We start from the raw sequence: 26,143 nt of genomic DNA on the forward strand, positions 1-26,143 counted from the left end.
CCAAAGCACAAAAAGCTGTGTTCATGATAACGAACCTCATTTGTAACTCGTGCAATTTAAAATTTATCAAGACAGCGTCAACCCCGTGATGACTGTCAGTCGTGATCTGGTTAATTGTGTTGATTCTCGGCTCGGAAAGAAAGAGGTTGGCATGGCTTATGGTGATACATTTTCTAACCCACCAGGAGCTAAGGTGGTCATTGAATAGCAGGCAATGGAAATAAATATTTAAAAACCTGCAGCAGTGAATGATGCTAATAAAATACTAAGTACTTAGTGAGGAGATTTCTGAACTAAGAAATACAAACTTTCCCATTAAAACTAGAAAGAATATGGAAATCGTACCATTGATGCTTGTTGAGCTTCTTTGCATGCCTCTAAGTCTGCCTGAGGAAAACAGAGAAACAGGTTTCTTTTAGGATGAACTGTCCCTCTGAAATCTATTCAATTTAAAATCAAATCCAAATTACCAAATGCTGGCCCCAGCCTCCCTTTGCCAGTTTCATTACCTCGCTTACTTCTCCTCTCCTCAGCTGTGTGAAAGGCAGCAACCCCCCAAGAAAAGAGAAGAGATAAGATGACCTTCAGATACTGCTAAACACACAAATTAAGCATTTAAAAATCTCTTTTTTCCCCCGCTCTACAAATCTCTTTAAACATCAGAAGGTTAAACCAGAGACAGACAGAAATCTGAACTTTGAATGTTCAGCATCCTTTTCATCTCGTTTTTAATCCATTTCTCTCTGGTTCCCATTCATCAGCTCAGCAATATCGGTGGTTGGGTGGCAAACGCTGCCAAGGAGATCTAATTCTACGCAAAATTACTTGCATGTAAAACTGTTTTTTGTAATGGTGTGGAATTACAGCTATTGACATTTTGGGTTCATCTGAGAAGGAGCACTCTTGTCTCAAAGAGTTCAGGGAGTGAAACCCTCTCACACTTGTCTCCCAGGCTCTCGGAAATGTCTGAACCCACCTGAGCACCACGAAGAGTAAGATTCCTCCATCCAGGTCCCTTCCTCCCCGGACGCCGCACACCTGCAGAGATGTTTCGCGAGAGCCACCATGAACAGTTGGCCTCCACATGTGTGTGCCTTCACCTCGGTATACAACAAGACATCTGCAACCTGGTTTTAAACCTTAAGTTATTCTTTCAGGTTTTTCTTGGGACATTTGGCTCATTAAATTTGATTTGTTCCTCCCTTAAATGGTGTCTCTGCTTTGGCTTTGGACTCCTCATTGAAGCGGCAGATGGAGGAGACCCCTCGGTCTCCAGCAGCTGTCAGAGATAGGAGGATGTTCCCACAGAGAGGGGGAAAAAGGCAGGGTTTATGACTGCTAGATGTGAGGGAGGAGTTCAGGCTTGGGGGTGGGGGTCTTTGTTCATCACCCCACCCTCAGCGTAGGGCCAGGAGCTGGGCTGCAGTCCGGTCATGCCTTGCTGATGGAGGTGGGTAGGCCTGGAGCAAAGTGAGCACGAGGGACAGGTTGCATCAAACAAGACGCCCTGTTCTTGGTTCTTCACCTCCCTTCTGCCCTAAAACCAGCCCTTTTTCAGACCTGTAGCCCATCCGCCCTCCAGCACATGCTGCCCCATGAGCGTTCTCTCCAGGTCCAGGCTGAACCGTGCCGTGGAGCAAAGGTAGACGCACTTGGTCCTGTCACAGGAGAGACCAGCAGGCACCGCTCCTTCACCAGTGTGCTGCCTGTCCCAGAGAGAAAAGGCCAGAGGCTCTTTAAAAAAAAAAAAAAACAACAAAAACATGAGAGAAAACATTAAAAACATTCTGTGTTCTACATCGACAGGTCCAACAGTCTAGTTTTGAAGGCTGCTTTCCAGGGAGTTGAATCCTAATGAATCAACAAGGGGGAAGGAAAATAGGGAAGTGACAGGTATTTCTGGGGCAGGTCCCACCTCCACCCTCATGGCATGGGACAGCAGGTCCCGGGGGTGCGGGTAGTGTCCTGCCTGGGATGAAGCCAAGCCAGGACAGGGCTCCCTGGACGGTTCCTCTCCAGGCAAAGAGTGTGTTTGCAGCCAGAAGCTGTCTGGGGGCTGTGCAACACAAGCTGGTGGCCCTCTCCCTCTTCCTACCTGCAAAAAAAAATCACCACAGCATCATTAGAAGTCGTGAATAATTCATGATGGATAACTCAGCCCTCCCATCAGCAGAACACCTGGGAGCAGAAAACACTTTTCTTTGATTTGTTCCTTATTCCAACACCCTCGCTCTGTGACTTTGACCAGAAATTGAAGGCGTTTTGCTCCGATGTGGCTGACTTCAGCAGCCACTTGCTCGTTTCTGTGCAGTGACTGAGGAACAGCTGCTTTCAATTCCCACCGCTTGATTCAAATGCTCATTAAAAAGCAACATAAGCTGTTTATAGATGCAAGGTGAGATTTTAGCTTCTGCCTGTGGCACTTCTACAGCTTCCATTAGGGAGAATCTGGGCATCTCACATCTTTAATGTACTATCTGTGTTTGAACCTGGTGGAGGACCACGGTGACCTGGTGAGAAAGGACGCTGCTTGCTGCACACTCACTCCGGGGTCACGTTTGCCTTTGCCACCACTGTGGCATTGACTCCTGCAGAGGAACGTGCTGGTGCAGAGAGGAACCGAGCAGAGGAGAGGCGGGGGACCTGCCCGAACTTGCAGAGGAAATGCAGAGCAGAGACTGGGGCCCTGCTAGCTGCGATATTCCTGCCCTGGCAAGCCGAGAGGCTGCACTCCCGCTCCTATATGCAGAGTACGAGCTTTGTATGTGAGCCTCCGGCTTCTGTGCAGGCAGAAATGACACTGTAAATTAAAACCAAAGCGACTCCTGCAAAGAGACAGACAGAAAGAGCGCAGTGGCAGTGACAGAGAGAACTAGAGAAAAACGTGAGGGCTGTGGAATCCAGCCTTTGAAGCACCCTCGGGGTAACAGCCAGCCACGCTTTACTTTGGGGACCTGTTCAGTCTCTGGAGGATAAAGCAGAGCTGGTTTGTACCAAAGCAGGTTGGAATGACGCACTTGAACAAGCGCGGTGTATACCTCTATATAGCTGTAGACCTCTATATCTCTATAGCCACATACGTGCCTCCGCGCTCTGCCTCCTCCTCTGGAAAAGCTGAGGATCCCGAGGAGCAAGTGGGTTTAGTCCCACAGACATTTATAAAAAGCATCTGTAGACGTCAGTGAGTGACCCCGCATGGGGACCTGCACGTTGGGACTGGAGGATTGTCTATAAATCAGGATGTCCCAAGACAATAGTCAACACTCTGTCCTTTTATAGTTCGGACACTTACTTGATGTCCAGGGGAGAGGAGAGGTAAAAATAACCCCCCACTCTAAGGAGAGCCTACGCTGTATCTCCTTGGGCTGCGATAAGACAGAGACTCATACCAAAGATGGTCTGGATGTCAGGAGTTAGCGCTGTGCCCTGTGAAATGGAAGAGACAGATGGAGCCAGCTTTCATCCTGAGGAGTTATCAGCAGCGCACGGCAGGGCAGCGAGATCAGGATAAGGGTGATGAGTATGGACTGTGCTCCTTGAAAGGCTCCCTCAGACCCCCAGACCCACGTACGCACACGTCACCATCACCACCATCAGTGTGTGAGGCCAGAGGCCTTTAGGGAAGGCAGACACTTCACCATATCGTGTTGTTTGCACCCTTCGTGCCTGGCAAAATGACTCAGGTCGACCCGATAGCGAGCCAGGTAATCCATCCCAGGGGGAAAGCACTGCTCTGTAACCCATTTTGCTATTTGTCTTAGGTCAGGGATTGCAGAAAGCTTTGCCTTTCCATGCCAACCTGCTCACACCCTGAAAGCAAACACCTGCAGATCTACGGGAGCGATAACAAACCTGCAAATACGCTTTTCAGAAACACGGAGGAAGACATGTAGAGAGAGTGGGGAAGCAGGCAGGCCGAGCCCTCCTGCTCTACACGCCACTTTTCAACACAAGCTCCACGCACGCAGCTTCCTTAGGTAAAGATGCAGCCCCCTGTGCTCTGCGGCGCTCAGCAGCACATCAGGCAGGGCCAGGACCCATCCACCAGGCAGGGCCAGGATCTGTCCTTCAGGCAGTTGAGTGCAAGTGCGAAAGGTATTGGAAGCAGCAGCAGAGCAGAGAGTCTGTGCGTGGAGGTGTGCAAGCATAGATGTGTTGTGGGTGGTGTTAGGTGGCAGCTGTATTGCAGGAAGCCCGCGGAGGGGTTTGGAGGACAGCCTCTGCTAGTTGCAGGTGGCTACTGACAGGTCAGTGTTTTTAATAAATTGAAGTTTAGTTGTGTATCTTTACCCTTTTGGGAAAGCAGCAAACCTCTCTCTGTGCCAGGAGATGAGGCACCTTCAAACAGATTCAATGCCGCCCTTCCCCAGTACCCCAATCTGGCCGGTTTACTCCTGGCCATCTTGGCTGTAGCTACTTGGGGAGATCCAGCAGCACGGCACCCCTCGGGACTGCCCTGCTAGGGACAGGGACAGCTCCTGGGCCACGCCGACCCCCTACATCACGAGCAGAGACAAGGGAACCGCCAGCCAAAGCCCGGCACCAGGGGCCGGGCTGGCAGAGGACACAGCAGGCCTCCAGCCATGGCGGGAGCGAGACCACGGGGCAGCACGGTGAGGGAGGCTGGGGGCTCCTGACAGGCCCCCGCGGCACGCAGGACACCCCAGAGCCCCAGTTTTTTTGGTGCAAAGTGCAACTTTCTGCCTTGCGTGGGTGCAAAGGCGCTGTGAGGGCCCCGCAGGGGGCTTCCCCGCACCCCCTCACGCCGGGCGCCAGCGCTGAGGGCCTGAGGCAGCCACCGCCCTCCCTGCTGCGAGGGACGGAACCGCGCGGCTCCGTATTCCCCATCCCCGCCCCAGCCGGCCAGTGTGGGCGCCGTGCCGCCCCAGCTGCCGTTGCCGGTGCTCACGGGCACCGAGGGGAGGCCGGGACCCTGCAGCGGCCCCCGCCGCCGCCCAGCGCGCCCCCTCCCGCCCCGCCGCCCCGCTCGGCTATCTCCGTCCCCGCTCGGGCGGCTCCGTCAGCCGAGGCGCTTCCGCCTGGCTGGTGACGGGTGGGGGCTTTCCCAGCTGTTTTCCGTCGGCGCTCGGCTCTTTCCGCCTGGGGCTTCGGGTATTTCCGGCAGGCTGTTCGGGTGTTTCCGCCGCTAGCTTCGGGCGGACTCGGCTCTTGGCCGGCCTCGTTCCTCCCTCCCCGCCGCCTGCCCCGGTAACGGTCGCTGGGAGTTTAAATGAGCAGGGGCCGGGTCGGGCCGCGCCGCCGCCGGGACACGCACTGAGGCGGGGCCGGGGCCGCCCCGCTCCGGGCTCGGCGAGGAGGAGGCGGAGGCCGGGGAGAGCAGGATGACGGTGCTGCAGGAACCCGTCCAGGTACCGACCCCTGGGCGGCACGGGCTCGGGCTCGCCGCCGCGCTCAGGCCCCAAGGCCCGGCCCGGCCTGGCCTGGCGGGGGGGAGCTGGGCCCGCCGCGCCGCCCGCTCCCCGGGGGAGGCCTCCCCGCCGCCGGGCCCTCTCCTGGGGTGGTGGTGGAGGGGGCACCGCTCCGCTCGGGCCGCTCCCGGGAGGGGCTGCGGGCCCCGGGCGCCCCCTCCGCCGGTGGGAGCGGGCCCGGCCCGCAGGGCGCTCCGGCCGCTCTCCCCCGCCAACCCGGGCTCCTCCGCCCTCCCGGCTGGGAGCCCGTGGGACTGCTGGGCTTCCTCGTTCCTTCGTGCGACCCCCTCGCCATCCTCTGCGCCTTTGGGACGAGCTGCACTCGCCTTTTTGCCCCTCTCGGGCCCCCGCCCGGGGGCAGCCGGCCTCCCCGCCGGAGGTGTCGGTCTCCGGCGGCGCCGCAGCTGAGTCGGCTTCCAGAAAAGGCCCTTTCGGCTCCCCTCGTAGGTCCCCTGGGAGACCTGTTGATACCTCTCTCCATCTCGCTTACCTTTCTGCATTTGCTACTATTTCCTTTTTAAATGCTCGCAGCGTGCTGGGCTCTGTACGTGTTGTGCAAATGAAGGACGTTCCTTCTTCCCGAGGAGTTGGTATCTTCAGATCAATGGAGGACCTAGGAGAGAGGAAATAATGTAAATTTCGGTTTTCTACCATATTTTACTCTCGCCACAGTTACCCTGATGGGCCTCCTGCACTTATTCTCAGTTTTCCCATTCAAAAGGCATGATTCACAGCATTAAGAGCTGTCTCTTCTTTCCACCTTCCCTGTATGCCCATTACTCTTAACTATTCTATAATCTTCATTAATCAGTCATCTTATTCGTGGTCTTTTTTTTTTATTATTATTTTTAGCGTTTTAACAGGGTGGGGTTTTTTTTCTAGTTATGCTAGGAACCTCTCGCTGTAAGTGTCTTGATAGTACGTGATGATGTTCTGAAATGAACATTAGTGAAAATTCTTGCTTTTGGCTCTTCTCTCTGCTTTTCATGAAAAGGTGGGAGGGAAAGAAAGACCTCTCCTGTGGAAGACTGGCCTGCTGACTTGACCCTGTCTGAGCAAGATGGTGACAGTGATGGCACTCCTGTAGGCCAAGGGTTTGTTTCTTCGATGCTGCTGTTCTGTTCGTCCACTCTGAGAGCTGGAAGTGCTTTTGGCCGCCTGATCCCTCTTCTGCGGTGGTTGTACTTACACCATTGCTGTTACCCTTGGAGCTGGACTGGTGTTTTGCACCAGTTGGGTATTCTAGGAAAATGTGGGATTACAATAGAAAAGGAAGCAAGAATGCATTGCAGAGTGAATGACAGGAAACAATATTTAACGTTTCCGGTACTGCGCTAATTAGACTAACCAAGTGGAAAATACTTGCTATTCTGAGAGTTCCCTGATAGAAATGTGCAGTCTTGTTTTCATTTTTCAGGCAGGTAAAGCCCTCTCTAATGTCATTCTCCATTCTTAAGCTCTTATCAGCTTGGATGTTTTGATGAGGCTTTGCTACCTTGAATGTATCTGTTCAGATTCTGCCTCCTTTCAAATGCCAAATAGGGGGTTTTTTGCCGGTGGCTCTTCTGCTGTTAGCTTTGCTGCTATTCCTTGCTGACAGCAACACTGGTAAGTTTAGGATTTGTTATTTATTGTGTTCTTGCTCGTATTGTTGCTCTTAATGGTAAGGAAGCCATGAGTGCACCATCCAAAACGGGGTCAGTGTTTTGAGTTCTGCCTGGATCCGCTGTTGTAGCTGAAGTCCCCTTTGTGCCACGGCTGCAAGCCGTGGTGTAGGGGTTGCACTGCTGTACTCCAGGACCTTCCCAAACCAGCTCCTGCTCGTTTCCTCACTAGTGTAGCGTGTCCAGTGAGTGGTCTCTGTTTTGCAGTACACATCTGGGTGAGGTTGACTGCGTTTCTGAATTCCCATTTCAGTTGCAGTCCGTGTACTTAGCTCTGTCTTTCTGGTTTTGGTTTTCTTTTTAATGATACGATAGGAAAAGTTGACACTACTTCTCATTTTTGTCATTGCAGAGATTCTTCCTGTCTATTTGTCTGTTCTCTCCCAGCCTTTCAGATATCTACAGGGCTTGGTGTTCCAGGAAGAAACTGTCATCTTTACAGTTGTGATATGCAAAGCATGATAGATAAATAACGGAATCTCTATGTGTACATTGCCTTATAAATGTTGGGGTTTAATTGCATGAAATTAATGTCCCAAAAGGCATCCTGTTCACTAGTTAGATTTTTACTAACTTCTTTTAATCTCTTAAGATGAACAAAAGTGCCAGAGTTTACGTAGACACAGACCTCTAGTGTATTTCCTGATGTGATCAGCTTGAAACTCCTCAGCTCAGACATAAAGCATTGTATCCATGTGCTGAGAAACAGCCTGGATGCCTTCCAGATATTTCTGAAAAACATCTTGGAAACAAAATGAACACTTTCCCTGGAGTTTAGCTGTTCAAGGTGATCATCTGCTGTGTCCCACTTGAATGGTGCTTGAACTCCAAGGCTACTGCCACGGCTGAAGACGTGCAATACCAGTGGTGGCTTATTTAATGGGCAGAGTTTGCATGACCAGTAAATGCAGCACATCTTGTTACAGAAAACTCTCTTCCTCTCTGCCCACCCTGAAGAAGTCTGAAATCATGATAGAAACTGCTTAGTGTGTCAGTAGGCTATAAAGCTTTGAAAATAATTTCTGAGGCTATATAACTGTCAGAAGAGAACACCTATCTCTTAAGAGCTCTTTGGCTTAGATATGAGGTGACGCTTGGACAATGCACGGGATTTTCTGGATCGAAGATGGTCCTGTATGAATCTGTGTTTGTTTTCTTGCTCTCCTCTCTGAGGATGTTTTGCTGCAGAGCTGTGGCTGGTGTGGTAGTCTTGGAATTCCCTGTCACTTTGCATTTGGAAATTAATGCGTATTTAAAATGAGTGACTAGGACCCGGAGGTTTATCTGGTCTGCAAGCATGCTTAAATAAAACTTTGAAACACTTCAAGCTTCCCTCATGTCTATGTTTGTAGCTCTGAGGACAGACGCTGCAGCCAAAGTACCTCGATTGCTTTGCAGGCTCTTGAGGATGCTTCTTTGGGTTTCTGTTGACGGGTTCCATGTAAAATTTGGTACTACCATAGGGAGGAAACTAAGGCTGCATTGGGATTGTATTTGTGGTTGTACTGTGTTTGTCCTGCTCTGAAGTCTTTTGGGATGAAACAGTTTTTATAGGATAAATGCCCCCAAAGTTGTTTTTTTTTTGCTTCAGACCACTCTTCTGGTGTGGTTTAGCAGTTGTCACATGCTGCGAATGCTGTGTAGATGCGTTAAAATTCTGCTGGAACAACCTAATTACTCTTCAATAACGAGATTGATGTTCCTATCCAAAATGTACATCCTAAAAGGTGCACAAGAAGTCGTCTTTTTCAGTAGCTTAGACATCTTTTCTCATACGAAATTGTTGCTGCATAGGTATGGCTGACTCCCTGCCACCTTCCTTTCCTCCTCCTGCTCTTTTGGGAGAGTGTGTGCAAGGATCCAGCCTTTCAGCATTCGTCTGTTGAAGGTGTGAGTCCAACTTGCACCTTTTGGGTTGCAAAATGACGATTACTATGTAACGAGGATACTGCCAGCTGACTTCTTGCTTTCACTAGGGCTCTGCTCAGCAGTGATTGTTATTTGAGCCAGTGGGTCGTGTAACTTTTACAGTGTGGCTGTGATATAGCCAAAAATCACTTGTGTCCCCTCTTAGCCAGGTTGTTTGTGTCAACTTGCTCCTGTTGGAGAAGTCAAATGACATTGATTTCAGCACCGCCACCCCCATACCTTTGTTTTGTAAGCGTGCTGAGTTACAGCCCTGTAGAGATGGCATTTTTAACCTGAAGATGGCACAGCTTGGATAGATCGTCTAAATGTCACTCGTGACTTGGTAAAAGAAGAGCTGCTTCTGAGAGCAAGAGAAAAAGGAGACCTTGGGCTGCTCTGACTTGGGTATAGCCTGAGAGGTTTTAGCACCCTCCTTCTGTCTTTGTACCGTGCTGTCTGCAGCGCACAGAGCGATGTACAGCCTTGGGACTTTTCAAGGTAAAAAGGGAGTAATCATTTCAGGCAGACTCTGTGGCTGAAGTTATCTGAAGCGTGGACTACAGCTAGAGAAAAATAAGAAGGTGTTTGTGTTATAATAATCAAACTAAGAGAATTAATTTTTAAATACTTTCGCACAAGCTTAGAAGTACTTGTTGACTTTTTAAGTAAGTTGTTGGGACCTGCTGATAGAAGAAAATAGTATCTCTGTAGAGATCCTCTGTATAATATATAGTAATTGGAAACTCTGGTGTGTACTGTTCATGAAGACTGTGTAGGCTTCCCGTGAGGAGAACTTGCACATTTTTCACACCCTGAGTTTGTCAAGTTTGTGTTGGAAGTAGCAGCATATGGTACGTGTAACTCCATGTGATGTTTGCAATTTTTTTTTTTAGATTAAATTGGCACTTGCCTTTCCTACTGGGAATAGCATTACAGGGTGCTATTTCTTTAGCTCTGGAAGATTTCTTTTAGTTTTGCAGTGTCTGATAGTATCAGAAGCTGATTCTGTTTGTCTTCAGTTGCTGGTGAATATTAGAGAAATACTAGACCACAGCATGTCGAGTTCATAAGTTCAGAAATTGTTTGGATCAGTAGCAACAGAACTCCTGCAAAATGGCTGTTTGCTTCTGGTGGGAAACTGCTTTGGAACTTGAACAAGACTGCCAGATGGGAAGGAGCTACAGTCCTGATACCAACCCTGCCGACCTCGGAACACAGCCCCTGATAAGCAGGCACACCACCGCTTGTAATAGGTGGGGAGGAAAGGCTGGCTAGATCTTAAAAGGAATTATTATTCCCATCCCACCCCTCTTTTACAGATAACAGAAGGCTTTTAATCTGCTCTCAAGAAAATCGGCTGAGTAGTGTTTGTTGCGAAACCGGCGTACCCCAGCCCTGTTCCCTGGCTGGACAGCTCTTGCTTGCGGCTCAGCTGCTGGCGGCAGCAGTGCGGTTGTGACAGCGGTGATGGTGTGCAGGGTGTGTGCACCTGGGTGTACACTGGATTTGCGTTGCGCTGGAGTAGTGCCATCTTTCGAGTGCACAAATAGCGACGGTCCCAGACTCTTGAGCTTGGCGCTCATGGCGGCAGAAGATAGTGCCGCTGAGCAGGTGGCTGGTGGTGACCCAGTATGGGTGCATGAGCAAAATGCAGAAGTAGGTTGACCTCGTGTGGGGCCGTAGGTATCAATTTGTCCGTCTCACTGGCGTTGCGTTCATTCTTGTACGAGACCTCACAACCCTTATCAGTGGCACTCAAGAGGTGGCTGATGAGCAAAGCCTCAAACAAAACACGGCAGCAGAAAGCAGAGGATCGCGTCCATCTTGGTTCTAAAGGGAACGCTGATGTCCCTTCAAGGAAAGTGCCGTATACCCGACATCCTTAATCCACAGCAGTCTTACAGCGACAACCTCGGACGCTGACGTGATTTCTGGTCCTGTTGGGTTTTGGTTTGGCACATCTCAGGAGGAGATGGCTTAAATGGATTTATGCATAATGCCATTAAAAGGGGTTGGGCACTGGAGCTTTTCCCTACCTCCCCTGCCCCTCCTTGGGCACAGCTAAGAGCGAACTGGAATGCTTTGCTAAGCAGTTGGGGGCTGGTTTTTGTTCTTACCTTTTACTTAACATGTTATTCTTTGGTAGTTTGCAATAATTCATGCTCAGTTATGTACCAGGCTAAAGCTCAGTGACAAGTGGAAGTACTCGCTGTTATTTCGCAGCACGTTGGCTGAGGTTTATAGATGGCTGCGTATGGTAACTAGCGAGCAGCATTCTTAGACTGGGTCATGACTTCAGTGCTGATGTTTTTGGGTTTTTTTTTTAAGTCTCCTTACTCATAGTTGAAACAACTAAAACTTGGGCTGCATATTTATCCTTCTCTGTTCTTCTTATGACTCTAGTAAAACAAAATTGGACTTTGCCTTTTGACAGTAAGAGCTAATGAGTTTTGCATTAAAGCTTCTCTCTAAATTTAGATTGTTTTCTTGTCTTGCAGGCTGCTATATGGCAAGCACTTAACCACTATGCTTACCGCGATGCAGTATTCCTTGCAGAAAGATTATATGCAGAAGGTATGTACTTTGCAAACATAAAGCTGATGCTTTTTTCAGTTTTTATTTAAGGTTTTTGAGCCTCTGGTCCTGCTTTGTTTTGCAGCTGCTGTTGTGATAATGAAGTTTAACTTTCTGCTTGGGGAAAGCGGAAGAATGCCTTGCAATTAGGTTGGAAAATCAAATCATGTAACAGCAGCAATGTTATTTTACAGTAAAACCTCCTTAAAAAAGTTAAACTTGAGTTGTGTGTTTAAGTATAATGTTTACAGTGATGTGTACAGCATGATATTGTGAGAGGTTTTTTTATATAACCTTAAGCATTGCCCAGGGCGCTTGAGGATAGGTGCAGTACGCAAATTCTTCAAATTGTCTTGATATTGAAAGCTGTCTTTGCTGATAATGCTGTTCAGATATGTTGGCTGGTGTGTTAGCTGAAAGAGATAATCTCGTGATGATGAGAGAAAAGCATAGTGAAATTGAGACAATGAGAATCAGAATATATGGAATAGGTGTCTTCTGTGGAATTCTTGTTAATTGTTACTTCATTGTAATGCTGTCAGATCTAGGACGTCTTGGATACTGAGCAGGCAGCAGTAACGCAAACCTGTACTTTTCCTGGGTCCTTCAAAACCACTTTTTTTTTTCTTGTGTTCCAGTCGCTCTTCTTCCTTAACCCTTCCTCCATGAACTCAGATAAGCTTTTTGTTGTTCTTTACTTCTTTCTCCTCGATTGGTGTTCAGCTCTTCTTTATTTTGAAAGGTATTGTCCCCTAATCACCAACATGAAAAAAACCAACCCAACCCTTAAGCTAAAATATAAGCATAATACAATTTCTCATGCTAAACAACTTGACCTTATAATGTCAGTTAAACTGTATAACCTGTTTTATGCTCTATGTTTTGTAATGAAATGTTTTGCTTTCAATGTTTGGCCTGACATGCCCACAATGCATTTCTTAACAATGGAAGCACAAACTTAACTTTTGAGAAATAAAGATTTTATTTTATTTTTTTCTCTTATGTCAAGGTTACCCATGAAATCTGGGGTCTTTCATCTGCTGCTTAAATGACAAATGTTGCATAGAATATTATGGAACCTTATAATCTAGGTGTGCATAAAGGAAATAGTGCTTTAGGGATGACATATCTCCCCTGAATACGGCGTACTGCGAGACACAGGGAAATGCTAGACTGAAGGTAATTGCTGAGGATGTAGAAAGGAAGAGAATCCACTTTTTGCAGCAGCCAAGAGAAGAATATATGACTTGATACTGACTATCTTTGCAGAATAATACTCTGTAAGAGAACTTCAAACAGCTTTTTTTTGGTAACCAACAGCACTGAGAGAGAACAGCATGCATGCTGTCACTTGGTTCAAGCAATTAACTGCTAACAAAACATCTGGCTTCTGGTTAAAAAAAGTGATTCTACTGCAGAGTAAAAGCTGCTGAACTTGAATACAGTGACTCCTTATTTGCAGTAGTGATTTTACCCTGAAAAGAACTTCTTTTAAGTCCACCTGCAATTACTGTCCTTGCAGGGACATCTGTGGCTTGGTAGTTTCCCAGAACTCTTGACATGTGATAAATTAGTGGATAAAAGAATTGATTTAACTTTAATTTTCAAAAAGATCTTTGGGTGTTTTTAGGATAAGGTTAATAAAATGTTCTCTCTTTGAGTCCTCAGTCTCTATTGTCACTGTCTAGGTGATGACACAGACTTAAAATAGTCGGTTTTCAGTGTAGCCAACGATTGGAGCAGGTTGCCCAAAGAGGTTTTTGTACAATGCTCGTATTGATTTTTCTGGAAGAGTTCCATATAGGTGGGTGAACAAACATCAGAGTTGTTTCTTTTAGTGCTGAATTCCGTTTGCATGGTAGTGTGTTCTGAAAACTATGAAGTATTGTGGGTTTCTTAGTTGTTCAGGGATGTAAGTTGCTTGCCTTCATAGACAGCCTTTCTTTGGTTTAAAATATGCCATTGAATAAGGGTGACTTGAGTCTAACATTTGGGGAAGTACAAAGAATAGGGTAAGACACGATGGCCATACAATAATCTGTGAGTGTGTCTGGATATCTCCCTCTTCTTGTTTAGAACCCAGAAAACAGAGTTAAAATGAAGTCATACAGAATCTTCACACAATCATAGCTTAATGCTCGAATTACCACCGCAGCATGGTAATGCTCACTTGTCTCACAAAAGGGTGTTCTCTGGCATTCAAAGCTTCAGCTGATAACTTTACAGTAAGGTTTTAAAGTTAGTTCACGTGTTAGCTCTCTGTCCTTCATGCTGTAATCACAACTAAAATTGGCGAGTCTGACCTCAGTCCTTGGATGCCAAGTCAAGCTCTTTGAATAGAATGTTCTCAGTGTGGTACATAATTCATCTCTGCAATGGAAGAAGTGTTGAAGCAGACATCAAATCCAAATACATCCAGTTCCTGCCATAGAGAAATGTTTTCTGTCTTGATTTCTCCTGTTAGCTGTTTAGATAGTTTTGGGTTTTTTTTCCTTGAAGCTTGACTACTTCATTCAGAATTTAGGAACTTGTGAGGACTCAGCTTGGGAAGAGGATTTGTAAGAGAACTATCACTACTTCCTAACATAAAATAAAGCCGTGTTCCCAATGAAATGATGAGTGCAGGCAGCAAAAAGGACGAGACTTAATGTTGGGGTAGAGATGGCTGGTAATGGACTGACTTTAATAGTCATTAAAATCAGAAAATCTGCCTCACTAAGTCATGTGAAGATACAGCATCAAGTGCTTTAGAAGAATTAACAGAAGTAAAACTGCAAACAGGAACAGACCACTTGAAGTTAGGACTGAAACTGTTAATTAAGCTACTTAGGCTGAAATAGATATTCCTTCTGAAAGTTCCTGTACTTCCTAACAGCCACCTTTGTGCCAGTGTTTATGCACTTCTTAAGCTAGTGCAAAGTGTTATTAACAGGCGTGATAATACCTGGAGCAAGACTTGGTGTGGCCACTGAGTTGTTAAAGTAGCTCTGCTCTACTAGGAGAGGCTGCTTTGCTTGACTAACTGTTATTTTAACAACAAGCTGGCTCATCACTTACTTAGGTTGGGTAGCCAGAAGGATTGAAGTTCTCTTACAACAGTAGATGTGAAGAGTTGGTCTGACTGTACAAGAAAATGCCATATGGGAGTGTGTTATATGCTGAAGGATAAAGAAATGCACTTCATTCAGTCATGAATTTCTCAAACATCAATACTCATTTTCCTGTATCTTGTTCCTAGCTGGCTTTTACTCCTTGCCCCCGAATTCCTGGTATCAAAATGGAAAATAACCAACTGATGATTCTTTTCTTTTTTAGTACATTCGGAAGAAGCACTGTTTTTACTGGCAACATGTTACTACCGCTCAGGAAAGGCCTACAAAGCATACAGGCTCCTAAAGGGACACAGCTGTACTACCCCGCAATGTAAATACCTGCTTGCAAAATGTTGTGTTGACCTCAGCAAGTGAGTAAATACTTTATGTTCTGTCCAGGGTTACAAATGCTTTTTGTTTGTTTGTTTGGATTTCTCTTTGAAAGCTGTCATATTGCATAAACTAGTAATTCATTGGTCCTTTGGCTCAAAAGATTATTATAAGTTCAGTTCATTTTGCTTTCAGATACGGACCTAATGAACGTTAGCCCATATTGCAGAAACCTCTAAAAGGTATTGAATGACTTGCAAAGGAGTTGTCGAGTTGTGTAGGGGGAGACCACACTGATTGCTGAGATGACTCCAGGAGGGCACTCTGGGAAGTGTTTGATTTGGCTTTGTGTTTCTCTCATGCTTTGCTTATTTCATTAAGTGTTTCCAGGATGAATTTAATGGATAGACCACTTCCTCAAACGGTATGCTTCCTCCTCTTGCCCAGTTACTGCTAATGGGTGGGTGAGGGAGAAGATGACAGACAGAAATCTCTGCTTTAAAACCCGCAACAAACCCACCTTGAATCCACATTCAACATGAGAATTAACCTTGACAGGGACGTGGTGGTGTCAAGGTATCTTGCTGGTTTTCTAGAGTCCTAACAGCAAGAGTGTATCCTGGAATTGCTCAAGCTACAGGCCCTAATGCCCTGAGTTTGTTACTGAGGGTATTTCACTTCTATGTAGACCTTTCTGCTCAAATGTAGGAAACAATGTCTGGCTGAGGTGCAGAATGGAGAGGATGAGGCACCGAGAGGCAAAATCTTGCATTCAGAAAACTTTAAATGCTGTGGGGGTTCTTCACGAAGCTTAAATGTGTCTCTACAAAACAGCTTGTGGTTATGTGTTGTGGCTTTTTTTTGCTTGTGTGTTTTTGAGTGGCCGTCTTTCAATGCCCAAAAAGAAGAGTTTAATTTCTTTAGGATAGGTACCATGATGCTTGGAGTTTCACAGAGCGTGATGTGGTTATTTTCATGATTCAAGATCCTGCTCACAACATGTAACCAAAATGCAGGCCTCTCCAGAGGCAGCAGGGGCAGCTCCGTGGGAGTGTCCTTTGACATCTCTTGAGCGAGAATGTCTTGACTTGTGTGTCTTTTGACAATCTTTTAACACTTTCAGAGCTGTTAGGATACAGGTTTCTTTGCATCTTCAGTTGAAAGGGAAGTCATGTTAGTGCTTTACTTGGAAAGGTCCCAGTGGAATAAATTTGAAGCTGATTGTTCCCTCCCTTGCTTCTACAAAGTCTGGTGTGTCCATATAGTACTGATAGCTCCTGAACTGATTTTAGTTAGATAGGTGGGATTTCTTAAACACGTTTCTTTAGAATTTGTTAAGTTTAACTGTCATTGCTGTTACACTTATGAGCTTATTTGTACAGATGCACCTTATTTTCTTGTGGGAATGGTCTGTGCTGATAGAAGCATCTATCTTCAAGTATAACTTCAAGTGGAGGCAAGAAGGGATGATTTGTTTGTGCAGGTGTCGATCTCAAATGCCAGAAGAATCCCACCCACACCCCCATCCCCAGAAGGTGTATAAAGTTGTTTTCAGGCCTAATAGTAGGTGGCCCCTTCCATGTGAGCGGTACTGCTGGCATAGTAGATGCAAACAGAGCCTTTGTTCTCCTTTTGAGCAAGAAAGCAAGGCATTAAAATCCAAAGTCTGTCATCAACATCCCAATATTGGATTTTATCTGAGTATGTGGAGCCTTAGGAATTGTGTTACTTAGTTGGGAAACGAAGCCAAACTAAGTGTCGTCTTAGCTTGGTAAAGTACCTGTGAAAATGTAATGTCTAGAAGACTTCTTGTCCTCAGTTTAGTGTTCTACCTGAGATTAATCACCTCTGCAAGAGTCATGTGGCATTATGGGTCTCTGGTTTTGGAGTGTGTGGGGTTTGGGGTTTGTTTCAATTTTCTTCCCTCCCAGTAGAGGTGTTCGGCTGCAGAGTACTGCCCGCCTCCATGTTGCTAGAGGAATCCATCGATTATTTAAATTCATTTGCAGGAACTAGTTTGTCTGTGGTTTGGAACTTGTGAACACTGACAGTGGATTTCTGTTTTTGTTTGCAGCAGGGTGAAAACACTGGACTACCAATACTGTGAGCCTTGTAACCCCTTTAAACCTCTTGTTTTTTAAAAAGGCTTGCAGAAGGAGAGCAGATCTTATCTGGTGGAGTGTTGAATAAACAGAAAAGCCATGATGACATTGTTATGGAGTTTGGTGACTCTGCATGCTTTACACTCTCCTTACTGGGACATGTCTACTGGTAATGTTGCTTTTTTATCTTGTCTAATAAAGCTTGGGCGGGGGGGTGGGTTATTTGACCAAGACCAATTTTAGTTAAATATATCTTTAGTCACCCCACGGTACACCCGTCTCTGGGCTATATGGCCTGCACAGTTCCAGAGTAGGATAGGTGCAGGTAGATAGTTGGGGAAGCCCTCTAACTTGGGAATGCAAGAATGGTTTGTCTTTCACCCAGAGCTTCTGACTGAAAGCAGATATTCCTTTTTCCAGGCTGTTAAGCATGCAATCCAAGAGTCTATCTTTTATACCTTTGGGTTTGTTCTGTATTCTTCCTTCAGGGAAACTCTCAAGGCCTGTTTCTCACTGTTGCCATTTTGATTTTTCTGTATCTGTTTGGCAGATGTAGGGCTATAACCCTCAAATGAGAGTTTTGGGAACTGCCAGTCAGAATAACTTTACAAATTTGTGGTTTGCGTTTGCCCAGATACGAGAAAGGTTTCAGTAAATGTAAACAGATTGAAGAGGAATAGTGGGGTTCTTGGATTCTTCCCTAGTATACCTGTTCTCAAAAAGAAGAGTTTATTTCAGAGCATACGAAGCTTTCAGAAGAAGCTATGTTTGTAGCCAGACGCTTAGATGTTCGGTTTAGCCCCTAATTTAGATTCAAAAGTATTATCCATAAACATTTAAAATGGCTGGTAGGCTGGCAATCAGGTTGCTGTTTGGAAAAAACCAAAAAAATCTTTCTAAAACAAAAATTCTCATACTAGTGCTTATGTAACTTTTTTTTTTTGGCGGACTGTGTCTAAGTAACTTTCATCTGAGTCTAAATATGTCAAAAACTTCAAAAGATCTCAGTATTACTCTGTGGCTTGAAAAAAGGAGGAATGTTGCTGTGACTCTCAACATGTTTTTGTTTTTCAACTCCTTTTCTGGAAAGCTATCTTGAACAAAAGTGCAATTCTCAAGTTTCCCTATAAACTGTTACTTTTTGCAGCAAGACAGACCGGCTTGCCAAAGGATCAGAATGTTACCAAAAGAGCCTTAGTTTAAATCCTTTCCTCTGGTCCCCTTTTGAATCACTATGTGAAATAGGTAAGTCTGCAGAACTGTTTTACTAGTGAAGATGTTTTCTACGTTTCTGGTTATGTCACGCTTTCTGATTTGCCATCGCCCTTGTGGCAAGGGTTATTTTACTCCTTGTTTAGAACTAGCAAGGAAAATGCCAGCAGGATTCTTTAGGAGTGGTTTCGTGAGCAATAATGCATTTTAAAATGCTTTGCCAGTCTTGAGAGCTTTTGTCCCGTTTTCTTCCGTTTTCACTAGTTACCCATTTTTTGATTTAACAGTACCATATGTTTTTCAACCTATAGTTAGTAGATGCTTAGAAACTATGCTTCTGAGAATAACTTAAAGCAAGTCTATTTTTTTCATAAAACTGATTGTCCAGAGTTTTGTAGTGGAAAAGCACTTCCGATTTAGCGCGAGAGGTATTAGAACAGTGAAATAAGAACGCACCCCTTCTAAAATGCTTTGTGCCCTGTCCTCGTTGTTTCAGACTGAATATAGACTCAGGAATAACTCTGTTTAAATCTCCTTCCAATCTCACAGGTGAAAAACCAGACCCCGACCAAACATTTAAATTAACATCTTTACAGAACTTCAGCAGCTGTCTGCCTAACACTTGCACAACATTGGTATCTAATCACAACATATCCCACAGACAGCCTGAGACTGTCCTGATGGAAACGCCGCAAGACACAATTGTGAGTTTTGCTAAAATAATTGTATTTAAAGCAGTCTTTCCAGCTTAACTGAAAAATGCTAATTAGAAACTACGCTGCGTGGGTATCTTAACAGCTGCCTTCCATTTTTCAGGAGTTGAATAGAATCAACCTAGAATCCTCCAATTCAAAATATTCCTCCTTGAACACGGATTCTTCTATGTCTTACATTGACTCGGCTGTAATTTCACCAGATTCTGTCCCTCTTGGGTCAGGAACTTCCATATTGTCTAAACAGGCTCAAAATAAACCAAAAACTGGGCGGAGCTTACTGGGGGGACCTACATCTTTGAGCCCACTAACTCCAAGGTAAGTCCTTGAGATAGCAGAGCTGTAGACAGAAGTTGGCTGTTGAGAACGTTTGGGATTTGAACCAGGAGAGCTGTCTGGTGCCGCACAGCCTACTCGAACACACGTGTTGATAGTGTGTTATAAATAATGCTGCAGAAGCAAAAGCTAAACAACTTCAGTAACTGCTCTCGGTTCTTGTGTTCATCCCTTCTGTTTTTTAAACAAGCAGTTGGTATTTCTGATTAGAAGAGAGAACCTCTTGATTCAGTGTGTTGCTTATTGTGATGTTCACGCTGGAAAAGTCTTTAAAGGAGTACGTTTCTCTCTGAAGTAAACTCTTAAGCACATGTCTTGAAGAATAGCTCTCTCCTAAAGACCCTGTAAATATATGGTCTCTCCTATATGCTTATTTAAACGGCACTATGTTACAAGCCATTGATACTTGGATGGTCTGTGTCTTAGTTTTTACACAGGCAGGCAAAGAAAGTTCTGTATTGTTTGGTTTCGGGAATAAGAATATTTTCTGTAAGGGTCTTTTCTAGATGGGGATAGTAAAATACTGGAGGGTTAACATAAATCAATGAAGTAGTTCTGAAATAAAGTTGACCTCTGTTTTAACAACAGAATCAGGCCAGCTCTCATGGTCTGACATTCAAACGCTGACCCTTCCCCTTTGTTTTGTTCTCAGCTTTGGAATTTTGCCACTAGAAACCCCAAGCCCTGGAGATGGATCGTATTTACAAAACTACACAAACTCTTCTTCTGTAATTGATGTGCCATCCACAGGAGCACCTTCGAAGAAGGTATCTTGTGTTCTGGGATATGATTGCTGTTCGATGAGTGACATTGCAGTGACGTAAAGAAGAATCCATAATGCAGATGAAAAAACATTGCATGTGAGCTGAACTGTGCTGACGGTGGGAGAACCCAGTTTACCCCCTGTTTTACAAAATGTGGTTTGAAAAACAATTTCTCTGTGGAACTGGTTGCAGTCTCCTTTAACCCAAACCATTTCCACAACCAATTAAGTGAGAATTAAATTTGTGTATAATTTGTCTAGAGAGTTGGGGGGCAACCACAAAAACAAAGAAGGGCTGGCTCTTACTAACTGTTGTTTAATGCAGCAAAATAAAATGTTGTTCACCAGCTTATGTATATTTACAGGGTGGTGAGGTTGGGGGTGCAGGGAACAGTTTATTTTTAAGTTGACTGCAGCTCGTCAGGTATTTCCCTGACAAAATTTTTTTACTTTTCTGAAGTGTTGGTTAAAGTTAAATTCATTGTAGAATAGTCTGTTAGATTGAAACAAGTATTTCTAAAGCCTCAATAGTGTTTTTTATTTTGAAAATCTTTTCAGCTAAGCAAATGTGGCAGCAAGGAAAAAAACCACGATTCCACAAGTAAAGATGGCTGCGTTATAAAGAGTTTTCAGCTTATTGTGTCCCTTCCTTTGGCTACAAAACAGACTTCTGTTTTCTCAACTTTTGTAGTGATAAGCAGTAGTCTTTTTAGTGCTAATTAAAACAAGCCCTTTTTTCCCCACCCAAAATGCACAGGCCTGTGCAGACTGCCCAGCTGATGTTGCTAGAGGCACCCTGAGGAAGGTGCTGTATCTTCTGTCCATCTGCTGTCAGAGGAATGTACAAAGGCTGGTGCTTCCAAGCCACAAAGGATTCGTAACTTTTCGGTGTGCAAGGTGGAGTCTGAAGACAGCCCAAACTTGCAGTTTTCACTTTGTTGTTTTTCTTTTTTTTAAAATTAATGTATTTTCAGGGTTTCGCATAACCCTAGAAGCCTCAAGTGAGCTGAAGCTACTGCTTTCTTGCAAGCAGTTCTTGAATTCTAGCTTACAGAGCAATCGAAATACTGCTGGCGGTCGGTGGAGGGCTGACTGGTAGAATGGTGCTGTTTCACTTGGCGAAGTCTTGTGCAGAGGAAACTAAAAATTGTCTTTTTTACTCTGTAAGAAACTGCCATTGTTGCCATAGTGATAAATGAGAGGTGGAATGTTGGTGACAGTTGAAGAACCATTTGTTCCTTTCTAAAAACAAAAAATCTGAGGGTTTTTCCCTGTATTTTTAGTAAATCCGAAAGTTGCATGAGGGACGCTAGTGTTTTGTAGGTGGCCAACTCTTTAAAATAAAAACTCAGTGCAAGTAATAGTGTTGAATTCCTCAAAAAGTAGAACTTGAATTTCCAACTTGATGCTCTGGACAAATCAGTTGGTGCTCAGCTTGCTGTGCCGTTCTGTAAGTGAAACCTGGGAGCTGTTAAAAACTGTGTTTGTCTTCTCTCATTGGCCCAATACTTAAAAGAATAAAAGCCAGTAAGCAGATAACTGGGTTTTTTTTTTTCCCCTTTGGATGGTCTTTTGAAGCCTGTGACTGGGAACTCTGGAATCTCCTTGTGTGAGCCACTGTGGGAGCCTTTCTCTAGACATCTCATTACTGCAACACTTTCTGTCAGTTTTTTTTAGTCTTGTGTTTTGTTGGGGCTGGACTGTGCTAAAACAGTCTGCTAGAGATGTGCTTTGTCTGGCTGATCCCATTCCCATCCTGTAGTTGCTCAGGACCAACCAGTTTTCCACAGTGCAGTTGAACACAGTGGTTTGTGATCAGTTGTGCCTAGGTAGGAAGGTAAACTTTCATGGGTGAGGAATGGAAGTAGCAAAGTGCAGCTCTTCAGCGTGGTACTCACCTGCCCTTAGTCTCACGTGTGTGCTACACGATAGGTGAAAGGCTTTGGGGAATCAAGACATATTTGCTGCGTTTTGTTGCTTTGCTAGTATGGCACAGCAGCACCCAGCTGTGAACTTCACTAATCCCTGCTGCCTAAACACAAATATTTAATATATTTTAATAAACAGTTTAGGATTCTGATGCATGTGTTGTCCAATGCAAATAATTACTTGGCCAGTTTCGCTTCTGCTCTTCAAATTACCCAGTTAGAAAAGGTTTAGTGTAGCTGGGGCTCGAATGTGCATGACTTAACGGAGGCAGTTTCCTAGGAAACAGTTACGTAAATGAATGAAACATTAGGATGAATCCAAAGGCTTCCTATGTGAGTGGGCAAGCGAGGGTGCTGGCCGCCTCAACTGTCCCCTGATAACAAAGAAACGGAGAAGGGAAGGACAGGACACAAGTCAGATAGACATAAACTGGTGTTGCTTGTGCTGTCATTGATCCCACTTGCTGTTTTCTAGTGTCTTAAAGAACCTCTCTTCCGAACAGCCATCACAGAGTTGGACGTCAGTGTCCCTGGAGTGGGCAGAAAGATAGGGCTTAAGCTTTCTTTGAAAGGCAGGGAGGGGAGGACCTGTTCCAAATCCTTTGTAGGAGGTCTGCACATCAGACAACTGATTTCTATCTGTACTCGTTCCTTGGGTCTCAGATTCGCAGTCAGGTTATCACAGCTCTAAGTTCCCACACCTCAGCTGTGCCAGGGTAGGTGTCAAAGCGCACATTTTGGCGCTCTGAAGATGTGTGAAAATATAAGACAATGTTTTGGTGCTGAGTCGTATTACATGCTTGTAACCTGTGGCAAATAAAAGGTACCAGAACAGAAATGTGGGTGCACACACAAAGCGTTGCTCAGCTGCCGTGCAGTAACTTGCTGCCTGGTGTTAACTTGACTGTGGATTTACTTTCTATGCTGCATAATGCAGGTCCCTTTTTGGTGAAGCAGTTTATTGCTCTGTCTGCTCCAAAGGCTCGTGCAGGAACGATTCAGTAGTGATTTATGCTATGAACAGGTTTGCTGAACAGGGCAGTGGCAGGCTCGGGTGTACAGTGAGCACCGCAGTGAGGTGTTAATAGTGCCTGGCTTCTGGATGTGGTTGTCATATGGGAACTGAAAAATCCTTTTCTTTCTGTGGTTGGGGTTTTTTGTACAGCTTTCTGTGGTGAAGGAACTTTAAATATAACATCTTTTATTCTTGCACAAACATCTTAAGATACAGTTTCTTGCCACTAGATGGAGATTCTATATCTCTCAAATAATGTGCATGAAGTTGTTAGACTTGGCGTTACTGGTGTTTTAACAGGTAGAAAAAAATGCTTTTGATGGGTGCTCCTTGGAGGACGACCCTCACCCTTTATTGGAAGAATCTGTATTTATCCTATATTTATCCTCCTTTGTGGAGTGTTTGATAGGCAGAATGGATTTGGTTTGATATAGCAGAGATTGAGACATCTTAGTGACATAATAACAAACCTGTAGAAACTTTGTGTTATGCAGACTGTCAGCAGGATAAGCCAAGCTGGAACAAAATCTGTCTTCTCACAGAGCGGAAATAGCCGGGAAGTCACTCCAATTCTTGTTGCACAAACACAGAGCTCTGGCCCACAGACAAGGTAGGGGGAAAAAACACAAAAAATCATCTTGGTATTACCTTTTTCCATCTCCTTTCTTGAAGGAATTTGACACTTTATTTGCCCAACCTGTGTGGGTGTTCCTGCAGAATTCCTCTTCGGATGAGGAACAAGTGTATTTTTTGTTAGGTAAAATAACTTCAAGGGCTAAGTAGGAAGCTCGTGTGTGGTGGTTTGTCTGTTTTAAATCTCCTGTGCAATTATACCATTTCATCAGTAAATGAAAAAGTAGCTGGAAGGAAATTCTGCTCGTGTTCTTGACATGCAACAGGTAGATTTATGTTTTTTCATCTCTTGGAATGGGAATATCTGTGCTACAGTACTTGAGCATTTTTGTTTAAAGCCAATATAAAAGATGTTTTTTGTTAAACTGAAGCTCTTTGCTCCATTTTTTTAATGTGCTGTTTGTTTTCAGTACTACACCTCAGGTATTGAGCCCAACAATTGCTGCTCCACCAAATGCACTGCCTCGAAGAAGCTCTCGCCTCTTTACTAGTGATAGCTCTACAACAAAGGTAACAAACTTCCTGTGTTTTACGGACTTGTGGGACATTTGTGGGAGTACTCACGGACTGTAGGTAGGCAATGTGAACGTTTGCTGTTTAAAAGTGAACTGCTAAACATTTTCAGTGAAGTTACTGAGTGTCTGTGTACTTAAATGAATAGTCAAACGGCTGGGCATCGGCTGCAAAGAGGCATAGGTAGAATCTGACACAGTTCACTTCCATGTTTAGTTACCTCGATCTAAAGACTTCTGTAATGTAACTCTTGCTCTTCTTGCTTGCAGGAAAATAGCAAAAAACTAAAAATGAAGTTTCCACCTAAGATTCCAAACAGAAAAACAAAAAGTAAAACAAATAAGGGAGGAATAACTCAACCAAACTTAAATGACAGTTTGGAAATTACCAAACTGGACTCTTCCATCATTTCAGAAGGGAAAATTTCCACTGTTGCACCACAGATCCAGGCTTTTACGCTACAGAAGGCAGCAGCAGGTCTGTTTGAACGCTACTGGACTGTAGTAGAGTAAAACTTCGTAAATCTGTATTTTAAGGTTGAATGAAAAAAACGTTTTTGCTCCAGTGTGTGTTTGTTTCTTGTTTCAGTTAGCCTGCAGCTATCACCTTTGTGTAATTAGAAAGATACTGAATTCAGTATCTTTTAGTTAACTTAAAAGAACACGTGAAGAAGTAGTAACAAGTGGCTGGTTGTAAGCAGATATATCTTGCGGGCTCTGGTCCTCACGAATGATTAAAATATTTTCAGGCAAGGCCCTTGGAAACTGATTCAAAGGAGCTATGAGTAACCCAGTCATCCTTCCTCAAAACTTTTTTATGTTTATGTGTCTGTTCTCCCTTCCTGTTTCCCATTTGTTTAAAACCGAGTCTTTATTCAGATTGTCAGAAAATCCTAGACAGACTGCTGAATTCCTCTCTTTTGGCTCAATAATGTTTCCAGGCAGCAAGAAGGTGTATCCGTGGATACCAGACATGTGGAAACTCTGCTCAGAGCTAACACAATGTCTGAATAGCTGCTGTAAACACAGAACTCCAGTTGCCCTAACTTTGGAGTTTCTCTGTTCCTGAGCGTTCCGTTGCTGGCTTAGGAGGTCGTTACTGTCTGACTTCCAGTACAAAGGTTGATGTTTAGAGTATTGTGCCTGAGAGTCCGTAAGCCTGTGTTTGGGAACTCCCAGAAGATCATAAGCAAATTCAGGAGCGGTGCCTGCCACGATGAAGGGCTTTTGGGATTAGCAGTTTCAAGTAAATAAGTCATGGCTGTCTTTTTTTTTTTTGCCACTTTTATTTATTGTATTTTTCTCCTAGAAGGTTTGATGAGCCTTCTTCGTGACATGGGGAAAGGTTACTTAGCCTTGTGTTCGTACAACTGCAAAGAAGCGATAAGTATTTTAAGCCATTTGCCATCCCACCACTACAACACTGGCTGGGTGCTGTGCCAAATTGGGAGAGCTTACTTCGAACTTGCAGAGTATATGCAGGTAGGAACGGTGTGGGATGGGTCTTACTCTTTCCACTTTTATTTTGCGTAGCTTCGCAGAAAACCTGCAGACTTCCTGCAAAAGCTCAGGGACGTTTACAGTTGAGATAACTGTGTAAACGTAAAAGTTGTACCTGGAGTGGATTTAGATCTTGAATCTGCATCAGTAGTCGTTGAGCTTTCCTGAGGAAGCTGAGTGCCACTTCAGATTTCTTGTACTGTTATTTCCTCTTGCGTCCAACCATTGGGGTCTCCTCCTTGCCTCTCCCTGTCCTCACCCTCAGCTGCGCTGATGCAATTGTCTGTACTGCAGTGTTGTAAATTAGATCACTGAAACAGTGAGTTCTAAAAATGAGATCACTGAAACAATTTGAGTGCTAAAAGCAAAAACTTCTGTTGCCCTTTGTGGTTGACACAGATCGCATCGATGATCTAGTTTCCTTTGCAGCCT

The 26,143-nt window shown here is 44.7% G+C and overlaps 1 protein-coding gene across 9 annotated transcripts in view; it reads left to right on the forward strand.

Moving 5' to 3' along the window:
• Positions 1-5,342: 5,342 nt before the first annotated feature.
• CDC27 (cell division cycle 27) overlaps positions 5,343-26,143 on the forward strand; it is a 32,384-nt gene continuing 11,583 nt past the window's right edge. For 4 of the 9 annotated variants that reach the window (XR_015184026.1, XM_086477814.1, XM_086477817.1 and 1 more), the window contains exons 1-12: positions 5,343-5,369; positions 11,500-11,575; positions 14,891-15,038; positions 17,143-17,268; positions 18,247-18,344; positions 18,861-19,015; positions 19,128-19,342; positions 20,013-20,127; positions 23,561-23,676; positions 24,110-24,209; positions 24,482-24,689; positions 25,521-25,693. Coding sequence is in view for 8 of the 9 variants with exons in the window: in XM_086477814.1 (XP_086333940.1) it covers positions 5,343-5,369; positions 11,500-11,575; positions 14,891-15,038; positions 17,143-17,268; positions 18,247-18,344; positions 18,861-19,015; positions 19,128-19,342; positions 20,013-20,127; positions 23,561-23,676; positions 24,110-24,209; positions 24,482-24,689; positions 25,521-25,693 (1,557 nt within the window). In the remaining variant the exon portion in view is untranslated. Of the gene's footprint in view, positions 5,370-11,499; positions 11,576-14,890; positions 15,039-17,142; positions 17,269-18,246; positions 18,345-18,860; positions 19,016-19,127; positions 19,343-20,012; positions 20,128-23,542; positions 23,677-24,109; positions 24,210-24,481; positions 24,690-25,520; positions 25,694-26,143 lie in introns of all 9 variants that reach the window. The other 5 variants (XM_086477816.1, XM_086477818.1, XM_086477819.1 and 2 more) reach the window with 3 other exon arrangements.

This window comes from Leptosomus discolor, chromosome 25 (genome assembly GCF_034619465.1).
Source record: "Leptosomus discolor isolate bLepDis1 chromosome 25, bLepDis1.hap2, whole genome shotgun sequence".
In the NCBI taxonomy this organism is placed as follows: domain Eukaryota; kingdom Metazoa; phylum Chordata; class Aves; order Leptosomiformes; family Leptosomidae; genus Leptosomus; species Leptosomus discolor.